At 39.7% G+C, this 15,290-nt stretch overlaps 1 protein-coding gene across 1 annotated transcript; it reads right to left on the bottom strand.

Moving 5' to 3' along the window:
* Nucleotides 1–7: 7 nt before the first annotated feature.
* Nucleotides 8–13,840, bottom strand: LOC110680747 (zinc finger protein 827-like; the record flags this gene model as incomplete). Its single annotated transcript, XM_021856538.1, has 2 exons — nucleotides 13,529–13,840; nucleotides 8–1,180 (listed from the first exon to the last, which is right to left on the bottom strand). Coding segments are annotated over exons 1-2 (1,355 nt in total), but the record flags the coding sequence as incomplete, so codon positions are not given.
* Nucleotides 13,841–15,290: the final 1,450 nt, after the last annotated feature.

Below are 15,290 nucleotides of genomic sequence, written 5' to 3'. Positions count from 1 at the left end.
GCCCAACTGCTGTTGATGACTTTTGGAGACACCGTCGTCGCTGGATTCCGAATCATCGTCTTCGTCGTCGTCTACTGCCTTGGGATCGTATCCGGTGTGTTTCGCCACCAAATGCACCCGCATTTCGGCATAGTTCTGGAAGGTAAGCCGACACGGGACACATTGCGACAGGGCCGAGCTGTTCTGGTGCTGGTTCGATTGATGTTCCACGTACTGTTCCATTCCGTTGCAAGGTTTTCCGCAGATTGGGCAGACAAAGTACCGATTGTGCAGGTTGATGTGGTTGTTGAGGCGGTGACCGTTCCGGAAAACCCGTTTACAGATTTTACACTGGAAAACACGCTTCGGCAGGCCCGCCTTGTGCAGCAGCTTGTGGACCGATTTCTCCTGCACCGAAGCAAATCTCGTGTTGCAAACCCGACACAGGAACTTCATGCCATGCTGGTTCAGTTGGTGATCATTCAGCTCAGTCGTGCTGGGGAAAGAATCCTTGCATACCCTACACCTTCTAACCATATTGCCGTATAGTCTGGCGTTTGGCGTTTTATGCTGTTGCACGTGAGCTTGGAAGAGTTCGTTCTTTCGGAACCGTTTTTCACACATCGGACACTGTAGAAATTTTCCACCTTTGCGATGGAACTTCTTCATGTGCTTCGTGTATGCCATTCCGAATTCAATTTCGATGTCGCATGCGTGACAATTGATAGTCCACTTCGCTTTCAGTGGCGGAGGTTCTTCAACTAACAGCTGAGCTGGTTCTTCAGATGGTGGAGGCGGTGGAGGCGGCGGCGGCGGTGGCTCCACCGGAACCGGATCAGGTTGAACTACCTTGATTACAATCGGTTCAGGCGCCAGCGTCATTACATTGGAAATTACTAACCCACCAGCTTGGGGAGGTGCTACAACTTCTTTGACTTCCTCGGTCACCAATGTGGCACGGTGCAATTTCAGTGCCATATCGTGCCTCTGGCAGGAAGCCCGAAACTGGTCCACACTCTCCAGCGCCGCCGTACAGCCGAAACAAATGGCAAAGCACGGGTCCTCTTCAATGTCCATATGGATGCCAGCATTCTGGGCGATGTAGTCGATCCAATTCTCGACGCTTTCCCGAACCTTGATCCGCCTGGTGATGTGGCTCGAGAAACACAGCCGGCAATAGGACAGGGGATTACCGGTGGGCCTACAAAAAAAAACGAATCCATTATTCAGGGCTCTTTTCAGGTACTTGTTCTCTATTTTTAATGGAAGATCTTTAAAGTCACTTTTTTTCTCCTGATTTATTTATATACCCCTAACCAGGGATTCCAACTCCAAAATGCTATTCCAGGATTTTCTTTAAAAAAAATCCACTAACTCCAGTTTTTCAGAGATTTTTTAGTAGGTAGTTACTTTAGCAGATCTTCCGAAGATTCCAAGAGGAAGTTTTACGGGAAGTCTAACATATTTTTCGCGCCAAATCCGCACCGACCAAAATTGAACCAGCGACTACTGAAATTGACCGTTAAAAATCTCTATGCTATTTGATGACAATAGAACATTTCATGTTTGTCTAACATTAGAATCTATAAGCAATACCATTGCAGTTTTCATTTTCATTTCATTCCATTTTGCAGCGTTTTGCGGGGCAATAAGAGCGCAAGTCAATCCAAAGCCGATGATAGGAGGGGTAATGGCTGAATAGTCTATGCTGACCACGCAAATGCCATGGGTGAAGGAAAATAGGATTGGCTTGGGTGTTTAGTAAATACGGTAGACTTGACACAATAATACTAATAATGCTGCAAAATGTAATGAATCCGTAGGTCAAACAATTCTATTGATTATTTTTGAGTCTACGAGCAAAGTGATTCATAGTGATTCATAATATTTTTAACATATAAAAAATTTATTTTTTTTATGTAAGGAAAAAACAATATTTGAAAAAATATATGAAAACTACTAACGTTAAATGATGTTAAATTAAAAACATCAACTTATGTAGCGAAACAAGTAGTGAAGAAATCAATCAATCATTGCGTAACTATTCATAGAAACTTAGTGTAGTGAAGTTTTGTTGAATTTTGTTGTTGTACTTTGTCATGTCATTTGTGTGATAATCTCAAATTAAAAATTTATTTGTCAGATTATGTATATCTTAATTGTTATTTGTTGTTACAGAAATTAGAATCCTCAATGTCTTCCAAAAGCCTAAAAAATCAAGTAAACTACCTGTATAACTATTGTTGAACCCCAAAAATGATTTGTGTCTCCCAAGATCTTTGAAGTCAATTTAAGGTGAAGATGAAATGAGGTCAAATCTCAATCCTACAAGAGCACAAACCTAAAGAACCAGACAACCACTCACGTCGAAACCCTGAGGGACTGCTCACCAGCGAGTGATCAACTGACCAAGCCTACAATCTGAGTGACTGTTCGACTTTCCAAATCCATGCTACCACAGAACTGAAGCCCGGCCTCGGTTCATCTTGACCTTAATGTCCCCATTGTCAAACGCGAACAATGAATGTAACGCAGAGCCCAACCACACCCACTATTTCGTTACGTTTGTTATATTACGGTTCTAATGAGTTTTTTTTAAAGGAATGGTTTTACAGCATAGCTGAGCCTTTCGGTTAATAAGACCGATGTAGGGGAAGACGGGGTAAGACCGCCCGCATAAGCAATTTAATTCTTGACGTATGAATCAATAAATCTTTTCTCGACGCAGCATATCGTTGTTTGAAGCCTTTTTTTTAGCAACCATTATTTATAAGGCTTATACGGTTTCTAAAACCTTTACGGAGCCGATTACCAAGTACAATAACACAAGAGATTTGTTCTACAAACTATCTTAATATAAACTATCTATCGCCCTTGCGAGAACTTTTCCTCGCAGGAGCGCGGTCGACAGATCCCGAAGACGCGAATTGGGCCCTGGCTTGCCTTCAGCTTCTGCTTCTGCTCTTCCATTACAGCGTTGAAATTGTTTACTAGTTGTGTGGCATTCGGAATTCCATATGTTCGATGAATGTAGTCATCATCGATCTCCGGTTTCTGTTTTCCTGCTTGCTGTTTCTTCTCTGCTTGTACCTCAACGAGTTCCGAATGTTCTTCAAGGATTTCTTCCTCCATCACTTCTACAATTTCGTCTTCCGTGGCAACCGGTTCTTCTATCAAAGTGACAGTTTCTTCTGCTCTGGTAACTGCAGCGTACGTATTGGGCTTACTACCATTTGTCCTCTGAACTGGCATATGAAACACTTATCCTTAAGTCCGTCATAGAAAACTTTTGCCTTCCTATTCTTAACATCAATCGATGACGGGATTTCCTTCTCTACGTCTATGTATACACCCCGCACACCATTGTATACATGATCCAAGCCTAGATTTCCAGGAAACTTTTCTTTAACGATCCGATCTATTTTTCCGTACTGCTTGAACGATGATGACAAGTCGTCGTCGGAGATCTCCGGCGGGAGATCGAATACACGGACGTATTCGATACTGCGACCTGCAATCACCATGCAAACTTCCATAGATTTTCCGGATGCATATTGAAATGTTTGCGCTTCCGATTTGTTTCGTAAAGCTTCTAACATCGCCGACTTAGTCTTGTATTTTATACAGATACTCCGATTTTCCGTTGTTTTTGTATACAGTTTCCACAACCAACACATCAGAGTGTAGCTGCTTTACAAAATCGGCAATCTCAATCCACGACGGCCGGGGGGCGTCAATCGAGAAACGAAACTCGACCGTATTAACAAACATCTCGCACATGCTGAGCGGTTTTGCTTTTTATTCGCACAGGAAAATATAAAACGCGTGCAGGAGGAGAACAAATAACAATGGTACCGAAAACACTGATCCGGTCGAAAAACAAAATCCAGCAAAGCTGATCTGCAATCGCGTGCGTCGTATACGACAGACAGCAAACAACTGGTTTGAAGCCTTAGGCATGATCAAAAAATATCACAAGCATTGTATTTGTAAAAAAATATTTATTTTTTTAATTTTGAAAAAGTGATGTCTTTTCACGATTATTTTTAGCGACCGCCCACCCACGGGGTAAAAGTGACCACCACGATTTTCGTACACAATTTTGCAAAAAATATATTAGTTCCCTGTGATTCTAAAAACTATAATATTTTATGAATTCTACATTGACTAACGTGGATATTGAATCATTTAAAAACTTAACTTTAAAATTAATTAAAAAAAACTTAGATATAAACTTATCATCACTTTAAATAAAAAAATATGCGAATTTGGCTTGTATTTTTAACAAAATAGATTTATTTTTACTCGAATAGTAATGTACAACAAAGTTACAACTTTTAATATGGTTTAGATATTTTTTGGTATAAATTAGGGGTGGCGGTCTTACCCCAAGTGGTCGGTTTTACCACGCTTGCGCAACTTTCACAACTTATGGCCTTATTTCAAACATAAATACTTAAAATTCATATTTCACTTCATTGTAGTATATTCCACACTTGTGTTGGAGCATGAGGGTATTTTGTTATGTTTTTACAAAAAATCCCTTCCGAAATCCTTAAGTGAACATCTGTTAAAATTAGATCAAATTCAATATCGACGAGCTGAAACTTTGTTTTTGATATTTGTTATGAAAAATTAACTGTAAATATCACCCTAAATAGTTCAAAATGTCAAAAATCTTGTGTTTATGGAAAGTGCTTGATGAACTTTTAAGAAAATTGCCATTTTCATGCCAAACTGAAGGTGGTCCGTCTTACACCGGCGGGCGCTCTTACCCCGTCTTTCCCTATAGAAATAATTTGTTTCGAAATTGTCCACGTGGTCTTGTAATACTCCCATTAGATAAGAATCAACTATTACCATACATACCAAACGCTCGCCATGACCCTATGCCTAAGATTTGTAAGGTACAGTGGGGGAAGTGTATCAGTGGGGTAAGTGGATCATTCGTCAATATTAAGCATTAATACTTGAATATGTTGAATGTTTTCACACCATTGCTTCGTTTGAGGTTATATTCTTACGCCCACACTGATACTATTGTAAATCTAGTACTGCACGTACACTAACACAAGCAAACTTGTTAGCTTCAAAAATTAATTATTTTGAAAATTGTTTTCCATCAATCAAAAATCCACTGTATCTCTGTCTAAAGTCGAATACTATTAGTTTTTTCGACACGTGGTGAGCATTTCAGTTCTAATTGAATGAATCACAATGAATAATATGTGATTTTTATAAATAAATACAGATATATTCTACATGGTACACTTACCCCTACTTTTCAATGGGGTGGGGTAAGTGGATCAAGTATTATTATTATTTATTTGGCAAGACAGCTTACGATAATTTTAAAAAGTTTTAGTATCCGAAAATGTTGTTTTCCCTTAACTTTATTCATTCCCAGCTTAAATTTGTCAAATTGTCCAAAGAAAATTTGAATTAATCCACCTAAAAGTTTTTTTTTAACCTTTCTGGCATATAAAAATAATAATTTTAAAATTTACACGAAACTTTCCATGGTTTATCTAAGTTGAGTTGTAGAAGAGCGAAATATACGAATTTTCCAATTGAAGGCATATAATCGTACCTTACTTGACCATATAAATTGTTCTAGACAGATGATACAAATTTATGCATAAATAGAATACAAGGATTTCAGTTTGTTATTCAAAAGTAAATGTAACTAATATTTTTAAACTACAAGTGTTTTTATAAAACATCGTTAGGAATAATCCTACAATACTTCTATACAACTTATGTGTATAAATGGATGAATTTTCTTCAAATTATTCTAGCTACAATATATTTTTTGTTCGAATTAGTGGGAATCAATGTATAATATATGTATAAACACTCTGGACCTAAACGGTGAAGAGCTAGTTGCTATGATATCACGAGCGTGTGATGCTTCCATGCCGAGAAAAGCCCCTCCTAGAGAGAACAGGCCGCCAGTGTATTGGTGGTGCGAATTAATTGCAAATCTTCGAGCAATCTGCCTTCGGGCTAGACGAAGAATGCAACGCGCACGCACAGAAGCACAAAGAGAGGAACGCGGTGCAGCATTCAGAGAGGCAAAGTTGGCTCTCAAAAAGGAAATCAAGAGTCGAAAACGGGCATGCTTTGAAAGTCTATGCGAGAGTGCCAATTCTAGTCCATGGGGTGACGCCTACAGAGTGGTAATGGCTAAGACCAAAGGAGCCATAGCGCCCCAAGAGAAATCGCCCGAGTTGCTGCGATCGATAATCGATGTACTCTTCCCGCACCATCCCATAAGCCCATGGCCCCCAGCGCCGTATGCGGCAGATGAAGGATAAGAAGTGGCGAGAGTGACGAACGAAGAGCTGGCAGAAGTCGTGAAATCATTCGCGTCAAACAAGGCACCGGGACCCGATGGTATCCCGAATGTTGCCTTAAAAGCGGCAGTGAACACGGATCCGGACATGTTCAGAACCACGATGCAACACTGCATTGATCAAGGAATCTTCCCGGATGTATGGAAGCGACAGAAATTGGTGCTACTACCAAAGGCGGGGAAACCACCAGGTGACCCGTCGGCGTATAGACCTATCTGTCTACTAGATACGACGGGCAAGTTATTGGAGAGGTTGATTCTCAACAGACTAGTACCGTATACGGAGAGTGCGGACGGCCTGTCCAACAACCAGTTTGGATTCAGAAAAGGTAAATCTACTCTGGACGCCATCCAGTCGGTCGTTCAAACAGCTGAAGTGGCAATCGAGCATAAAAGGAGCGGCATCCGTTACTGCGCGGTTGTCACTCTGGATGTGAAGAATGCGTTCAACAGCGCAAGCTGGGAAGCAATAGCACACGCGCTTCACCGCCTCAAGGTACCGGTGCAGTTGTGTAAGCTTCTAGAAAGCTATTTTGATGGTAGGATTCTACTGTATGACACAGAGGAGGGGCAGAAAAGCGTTCGAATTACCGCGGGAGTACCTCAAGGTTCAATCCTGGGCCCGCTGTTATGGAATGCGATGTACGATGACGTACTGAGGCTGCCCCTTCCGACGGGTGTTAAGATTGTTGGCTTCGCCGACGATATCACCCTAGTGGTCTATGGTGAATCGATGGAGGAAGTAGAGTTGACAGCAGCGCACTCTATTTCCCTGGTTGAGGAATGGATGAAGTCTAGGAAACTAGGACTGGCCCGTCACAAGACTGAGGTGGTGGTGGTCAACAACCGCAAGTCCGAGCAACGGGCGCTTATCTCGGTAGGTGATTGCACCATAGAGTCTAAGCGATCCCTTAGGCATCTTGGGGTAATGATCGATGACAAGCTGAGCTTCGCTAGCCACGTTGAATATGCCTGTAAAAGGGCATCTACGGCTATAGCGGCGCTTTCGAGGATGATGTCTAACAGCTCTGCTGTAATTGCCAGCAAACGCAAGCTGCTGGCAAGCGTGGCGCTATCCATACTAAGGTATGGAGGACCAATCTGGTCAAAAGCGCTTAGAACGAACAGAAACCTAAAGCGGTTGGAAAGCACGTACAGGATAATGTGCTTAAGAGTAGCAAGTGCATACCGGACGGCTATCTAAAAGAGGCCGTGTGCATCATAGCCGGGATGACGCCCATCGGGCTCATCATCAAGGAAGATGTTCAATGCTTCAACCAAAGGGGGTACAGAGGAGTCCGCGACACGATGTAAAGAGGAAACGCTCAGAAGCTGGCAGCAGGAATGGGATAACTCCACTAAGGGTAGATGGACCCATCGACTAATACCAAATGTGTCAGATTGGTATGGTAGAAGCCATGGGGAAGTGAACTTCCACCTGACGCAGTTTCTGTCAGGACATGGTTGCTATAGACAGTACCTGCATAGGTTCGGGCACTCAGAATCTCCTGCGCGTGCCCCAATTGTGCTGGTGTAGAGGAAACAGCGGAAGCATCTGTCGTGTTCGATTGCCCCCGTTTCATTGTTGTGAGAGGTCGCATGCTCACTACATGCGGAGGGGACACGTCCCCCCGACAATAATAGAGAGAATGTGTGCGGATGCCGAGTGCTGGAATGCAGTAACTACGGCTGTCACTCACATTACGTTAGAATTGCAGCGTCTATGGCGCGCCGACCAAGAGTTGGCTGCCAGAGGATTAGGCCCTGCCGAGGCTGGTCCCTTGTAACATTGTTTAAGTCGGCTAGGAGAAGCAGTGTACCTAGCTACTTCTGCTACACGTGTTGTGCCTATATGCACTGGTCCCTTTCCGAAGAAAATACCGTAAGGTGGTTCCGGGGAGATGAGGGTCTGAGTCCAAGGGTCATGTCGATGCACTGTTCACCACTTGAGCAATTCTAAATGAATTGCTCATGCACAGTGCATAGGCTGGTTTTAGCGGGTCGTCGTTGGTGCGTCATCCCCGCATTCCCTGAGTTATCTTCTCAGGGGATCTGTTTGCAGATTTCCCCCTTGTAAAAAAAAAAAAAAAAAAAAACATATAGGGGACACGGGGCAGTATGGACACTCTAAGGAATTTGCCTGTTTTGGCTGTGAAGACATGAATATTATACTGTTTTTTATGTGCAGTATGCTTTTTAGAGTTCTTAAGCATTTGTTAAACATGGTTGCATAATTTGGAAAAAAATATTTTGTTTCCAAAAAAAAGGTTTAAAAAAGCTTACATTTGGTAGTCACCATCAAGCTAGCGGGCAAAGTGGACACCCCCATGGGGCAGTATGGACACCTTAACGTTTATAGGAAAATTGTCCCGCGATTATTCCCAAAACCTCGAATAATTAAGTACATATTCAGGAAACCATAGTGGCAGGTCACTGTGTCGCTGAAAACATGAATAAAACCAATTAATGACATTTTTCGTAGGGATGCATTAAATATTGCCCCCAGGTTAGTTTTGATTCAGAATTGACAATTTTCAACCAATATGTGGTTCCGCATCATAATCATTGCAATAAATGCTAAATATTTTTGGATAATTTTGTGTTTGAAGTTATATTTCTTTTTCTTTAAAAAAGAGCTGACACTTTGTCACCCGGTGTCCATATTGCCCCCACAGTACAAGAAATTTTCATATTAAGTTTTTATGTCTTAAAGTAGCAGAAAAAATCTACTTTATTTTGAATAAGCATAAATGATTGAAGATTCAATCAAGAGCTGCATTATCGGTCAACTTGCAGTAATTTGCCTTGAAACCTTATTTGGTGAGGTGTGAATGTTATAATTTTCGAACCCAATAAAATTATGCTCCATTTTTCGGTTTAAATCAATGTTTTAAACAATTTTTATGAAATTTTAGTGGATAATTCACTCGTCCGACAGGAAACTGAAATATTGTTTGCATTCAAAGTGTAAAATTATTCGCATGTGCAAAATACATGGGGTGCCATTCTGCCCCGGGTGTTCATACTGCCCCCGGTACCCCTATATTGATGAAATAAAGATACTTTTTAATTTCAACGTATTAAATGGTAACACTACTAGCACTAATTACAAGATCAATAGTAAATACCATTCGTACTATACGTAATCCACACCACATTGTTTTGAGAACAAAAGTTTGTTATTGGTGATCCACTTACCCCACCATTGGTGGAGCAAGTGGGATCATTTGGCGCAAATTTTCAAGTCCCTCGTACTGAATACATAACAATCAGAAAAAATCGAAATAAATGACGATTTGAAGAATATTAGTCCCTCATTTTTTATCCACAGAAAAAAGTTTGAATTGCATTATTCACGTTAGCTGTACATAACAATGAGTTGACTTTTGATTTTTCTGTATCCACTTACCCCACGGTACCTTATATGTAAGGTACCGCGGGGCAAGTGGGTAAATGGGGTAAGTGAAAATAATGTGTATATTTTACTGAATATGTGAATTAACGTTTCAAAATCATGGCGTAAACCGTTGAAGCCATTCAGAACATTACGGTAGGTAAGAGATTCCTGAGATTTTTCAACCATTATTGCATAATAGAGCAAAAGATTGTTAACCTGTTAACTGGTACTCCGTAACAAGTTGCAGGCGTGCAAGCTTATTTTAATATTTTCAGTAGAAAAAAGTTGCGGAAAAAAATATTCTGTACCACTTCTAAGTGTCCCCTCTGACAGTTTTTAAACTGCAATAAAAAAGTTTTAGAATTAATTCGACATAGACCTAAAATAACTAAATTGAAACACCGTCAATTTTCCAATCACGTGGGCAAGTGAAAAGTTTCTCATTAGAGATTGAATTTGTGTTTCTCTCTAGGTAGCTATAAGTACACAAGGTTCGCAATTATCATAGAATAACAGAACGGTGCCTTATAATTCAAGAAACACTATACTAAAAGCGTTAAAAAGCTATTATCATGGCCAAATCATGGAACTTCTCTAAAAATAAGGTTGCCAAATATTACGATATTAATATGTTTACTTCGGACAGCCGATTAAAGGAAGACGTTGATTGGAAAATGTTTCCAATACAAGACTACGCACGGAAATCTCGTGGAATGTCTATGTAAAGCTAGTTCAAAACATAAAAATGGGGTATAGGTGTATCCACATAAAAAAGTTCTAAATACTTTATTGAAGGATTCCGTTTGATTTCTTTTGAAGAGTTATCCGACGTCATATCCGACTTTCTTAAAAACAAATAACGAGCGGTGGAAAATCTACAGAGCAGAAATGCAATTGCTGTCCCATGATGTAAAAACTAACATTGGGAATGTTAAAGTTATAATGTTGTCGAATCATTTCAACAAACATAACTGAACAGAAGAAAATTCAAGTAACAAGAATAAATTTTTTTTTGTATACATGATTCTTATGTTATTGTTCATTGAGACGCCTCAACAAATGTTAAAGGTAATAGAAATCGTGAATGTAACTGTTAGTTTTTGGATTTATTGTTCAAAACGATAAACTTTTCACTTGCCCCACCTGTGGGGCAAGTGAAAAATAAGAAGACTATTTTCAAAAACTTTTTCTGTACTTTTTTCTTCAATTTTACATAAAAATCAATTTCAGTATACTGCTTATATTTGGTGGAGTCAAGCTAAAAAAAATACACGACCTCATATGTTTTAGTTTAAGGTCTCTAGAATTTGAAGAATCTCAACTATGCAAAATCCATTACCCACTTGCCCCACGGTACCTTATGGACTTAGTTGATGTGGCTTATTTAATAAGTAGTTCTTTCACTCATAGATTTTCTTCAAAACCTTGTCAAATTTAGATAATTGAAATTGATGGATCAGATTTATGACTGCAGTGAAAGTGCTTTGTGTTTATTAGGCATGATTAGTTCGTTCTATTTATTAGGTGAAAAATTAATATCAAGGCCAGAATTCCCAGAGAGTAAAATACTTGATAGTACATACAACAACACCATAGGAGATCACATAACATCACCTAGTCAAAGAACAGCATTTTGTCTTATTATTTAAGTAGATGCTACTGATCGCCTTTTGCTCCTATCCGCAACCCGGTGCACGCGCCCTGTTTGGTCTCGAAATCCTCGTAGAAGATTACAAATCGTCAATGGCATTTTCCATATACTAACCCACATTGCACATTCAAGGGTCTGATTGTGCTCCTAACCCACCCTCAGTTTGTAATCTTATCACCATCTTGAAATGTTATGTTCCTGGAGTATATTCAAATGATTTCAATGAATGATAACCGTATTATGCAGTAGTTTGAATAGGATCACTAAATCAGAACACCAAAAAAATCTGATTGTAATATAAACTTTGCCATTGTTTAGAAGTTCATGCAGTCTCTAATCAACACTACAAAATACAGCGATCAAATATCTAAAATCATCGCTCCCTGGAAAACATAATTCCAAGCCCAGGGTGTATAAGCAATACCATTGCAGTTACGTATATATTGGATTGAATAGAGTAGAGGATTTAGCTAGTATTTGACGCTAACCACTGAACAAGTGAGAGTTCCTTCGGAACAATGCGTAAGACATGGCCCTTCATTGAGAAATTATTGATCTGGTGGAACTCACGTTGAATCCAAGCAGAGATTAACAGAAACGATATCCCCCAATACATTTTTTTGATCTCCTATGAAGTTAGCTAACACTTTTGACCTAAACCGAAAATTGCATCTTCCAAGAACAGGGCTGGTAGCGATCAGACTGCAAAATAATAGTGACCTTAGTAACAAAAATGATCAAAATAGTGACCAAAAAGTGACCCAACAAAAGTGACTTCAAAACTACAAGTATTAGTCATAAAAATGACTAGAAATAAAAATACGTTAATATTAATCAATCTACATATTGGGTGAATTTAGAACTGCAGAGACATAAATGGTCAAAAAGATGACGAATTGGAGTTTTTTTCCTATCATTTTTATACGAGACGAACATGGAGTTGATATAGGTTACTACAGTCGACTCTCCACATCTCGATATCTCTCCCTATGTCGATGATTATTTCGATATCTCGATATCTCCCTATTTCGATGTGATTTTCGTTTCCAATTTTCTCTTCGTATATATGCCCATTATCAAAGGTTACTAGCAGGGATTGAATCTTGAGAGAATCTCTCTCGTATCGCTCTCTGTAACTATCATAATATGCAGCACATTTTGTGAGACTGTTTATCGTATACTGCTACAACTTTAATCAGATCGGGGGGATAGCAATGCATGATAAAACTCCTCTAAGCAAACCTGGGGGACACTATGCTATCGGAAGTTCGGGGATTGTTTATCGTGTCAGTAAAGTAAAACACTTATCCCCAACGGTAAACAAGCGAGAAAAATAGATTTTATCATCGTTCTCTCTTTGGGGCTCTCGCCAGAAGCAGCGATGCTTCTATTTATCAGACTTGTTACAACTTGCGAAACATTGCTGATCGTGGACCGCAACAGATGGGATGTTACCTTCATTCACAGAAGAGAGGATCGATGAAGAGAAATCGATCATGCGACTCACGCCCTTATACAAGTACACGCTTGATATATCCTTTCTCTGTACGATGTCAATAAGTTTGCTATGTGTTCCAAGGGAAATATGAGACACATCATACGAAGAAACACGTATGATTTATCAATTCCTCCAGATATATTTCCACTAATCCTTCAACCAAATTCTCCAGTTGTTTACTCTAGTAGATCTTGCAAAGATTCACACACTATTTCTTACGAAAAAATCTTCAAAGGTTCTATTCCAGAGTTTTTTGAAAAAAATAGTTTTTTTTAAGAAACCTACTTTTTCTTTTTGACATTACGTCCTCACTGGGATAGAGCATGCTTCCCAGCTTAGTGTTCTTATAAGCACTTCCACAGTTATTAATTGAGAGCTTTCTTTGCCAAAAGTTGCCATTTTTTCGCATTCGTATATCGTGTGGCAGGTACGATGACATTATATGCCCAGTGAAGTCAAGGAAATTTCCATTACGAAAGATTCTGCACCGACCGAGAATCGAACCCTTACACCTTCAGGATGGCTTTGCTTGGTAGCCGCAGATTTTCCCACTAGGCTAAGGAAGCCCCCATTTTCAAGCATTAGGTATCAAAAATTCTTATTTTGAATGATCTCAGTCGTTACCTGCCCTAAGCATACAATACTTACACTTCCGCGACCTGCTGCTCCGGTTGCTTTCCTCTGGAAGTCTTTGGGGTCTGACCCGAAGCGGCCATCGCAAGATTTGAAGCAGGTGCGTCCAGACCGGAAGTGGCCCCTACCAAAACCGGTTGAGCCGGATAGTTTCGGTCCAGGAACGCCGTAAACTGTTCGGGATACTTATTTTCCATAAATAGTAACGACCAATTCGTGTTGTAAATTTTAATCACTATTTTTCACCGATATTTTGTAAACAGAAGCTTTTCGAGGAGCGCTGACTTTTCCAGCTCTTGTTTGCGCACTGAACCAAAACTGCATCTCAGAATTGTTTGAAAAGTGACAACGCTCTCGCATAATTTATGAGAAGGGCCAAAGATTCATTGGTAACCAAAGTGACCCGATCAACCAGTGTAACAATTTCTTTATAGATTTTTGTCCAACGATGGCGATCGCCAACGGTTCAAAACGAATCGATATCGATCGCTACCGACAAACACTGACTGGTTGATCGGGGATAGAAAATACAATGTGATGGATTTTACTAGTGATCCTTTATAGAGAGATAAGCGGAAGTAAAATGGAATGATTTGGCAACAGACCAGCAGTGCTGATTTTGCTCGGCGTCGAGAATAATATTGTAACACGGACTTGACTTCCTCATTGCTATAAAGTGTATTTTGTTTCGTTATAGATCTTTGAGCTACATATCAAAACTAATAAATAGCCAATCAAAAACTAAAAATCGCATTGACAAAAATTCAAAAAAGTAAAATATATCATTTTTTTTTGCTTCATGCAAAATTACTTTTACCGAAATAATTTCAAGCGGATTACATTACTCCTCAAGAAAAGTTCAAAACAAACATAACGTATGTTCGTTTGGCTCACACTTTGACAGCTCTCGCTGCTCGATTGGCTCACACTTTGACAGAAATGTCAGCTTCCGCGAATCTCTCTTATAAAGGATTTCTAGGTAAACTTAAATGACGAAATCAGTCGATAAAACTTATTTTTACTGAAATCCCGCATAATCTGGAATAACGCCCTAAAAGGCATTGGTAACTACGTGTGTAGCTCGTTGTTTCTGAGCAAATGAATGATATGCATCCAAACCAACACCACTGGCAGGTCGAGAATGACCTTTTCTTCACTATAGCGTTGTTAAATAACGTGTAAATTCATTCAAATGCTCAAAAACAATGAGCTACACACAAGGGGTGGATCACTCTTGATGCATTGAGAAAATTAAAATGCATTTCAATGCAATCGTTCTCTTTGAAAATTTCTAAACTCATGGTATGCTGTGATTTTTAACTCTAGGTTCGATTGTTGTTGTGTAAGTGTCAATTTTGTCCATACTCAATTTACTATCGTGGCAGCTACCTGCTATATGAATCATCAAAAGCATTGGCCATCCAGAGGAACTTCCAGAGTTCTCAATCTAAATCTATCCTTTAGTTAGTAAGACTGAAGACATATCAGAGAAAAATGACTGTGTCGTTAGCTGATGATTGATTTGAATATTTATTAATTGATTTGTTTCAGAATATTCTATAGACCAAAATTGCCTTGTACCGGAATGGCTAAATTGCTCTCCTTCGAAATACACTGCTGATAAACCTGTTTCATATAACCAAAGCTGGAAATAGAGGGCATGATTGACGAACTCAGTAAGGAAGATGTCCAAAGTCATGAGGACATGATAAGATTGCAAATTGTAAACCAGAATGAGTGCACCGACATCAACATTGGCGAATGGTGCTGTTATAGA

The sequence above is a fragment of the Aedes aegypti genome, unplaced genomic scaffold, assembly GCF_002204515.2.
Source record: "Aedes aegypti strain LVP_AGWG unplaced genomic scaffold, AaegL5.0 Primary Assembly AGWG_AaegL5_hic_scaff_1761_PBJ_arrow, whole genome shotgun sequence".
NCBI classification, from domain to species: Eukaryota; Metazoa; Arthropoda; class Insecta; order Diptera; family Culicidae; genus Aedes; species Aedes aegypti.
This window is presented reverse-complemented; position numbering and strand designations above follow the sequence as displayed.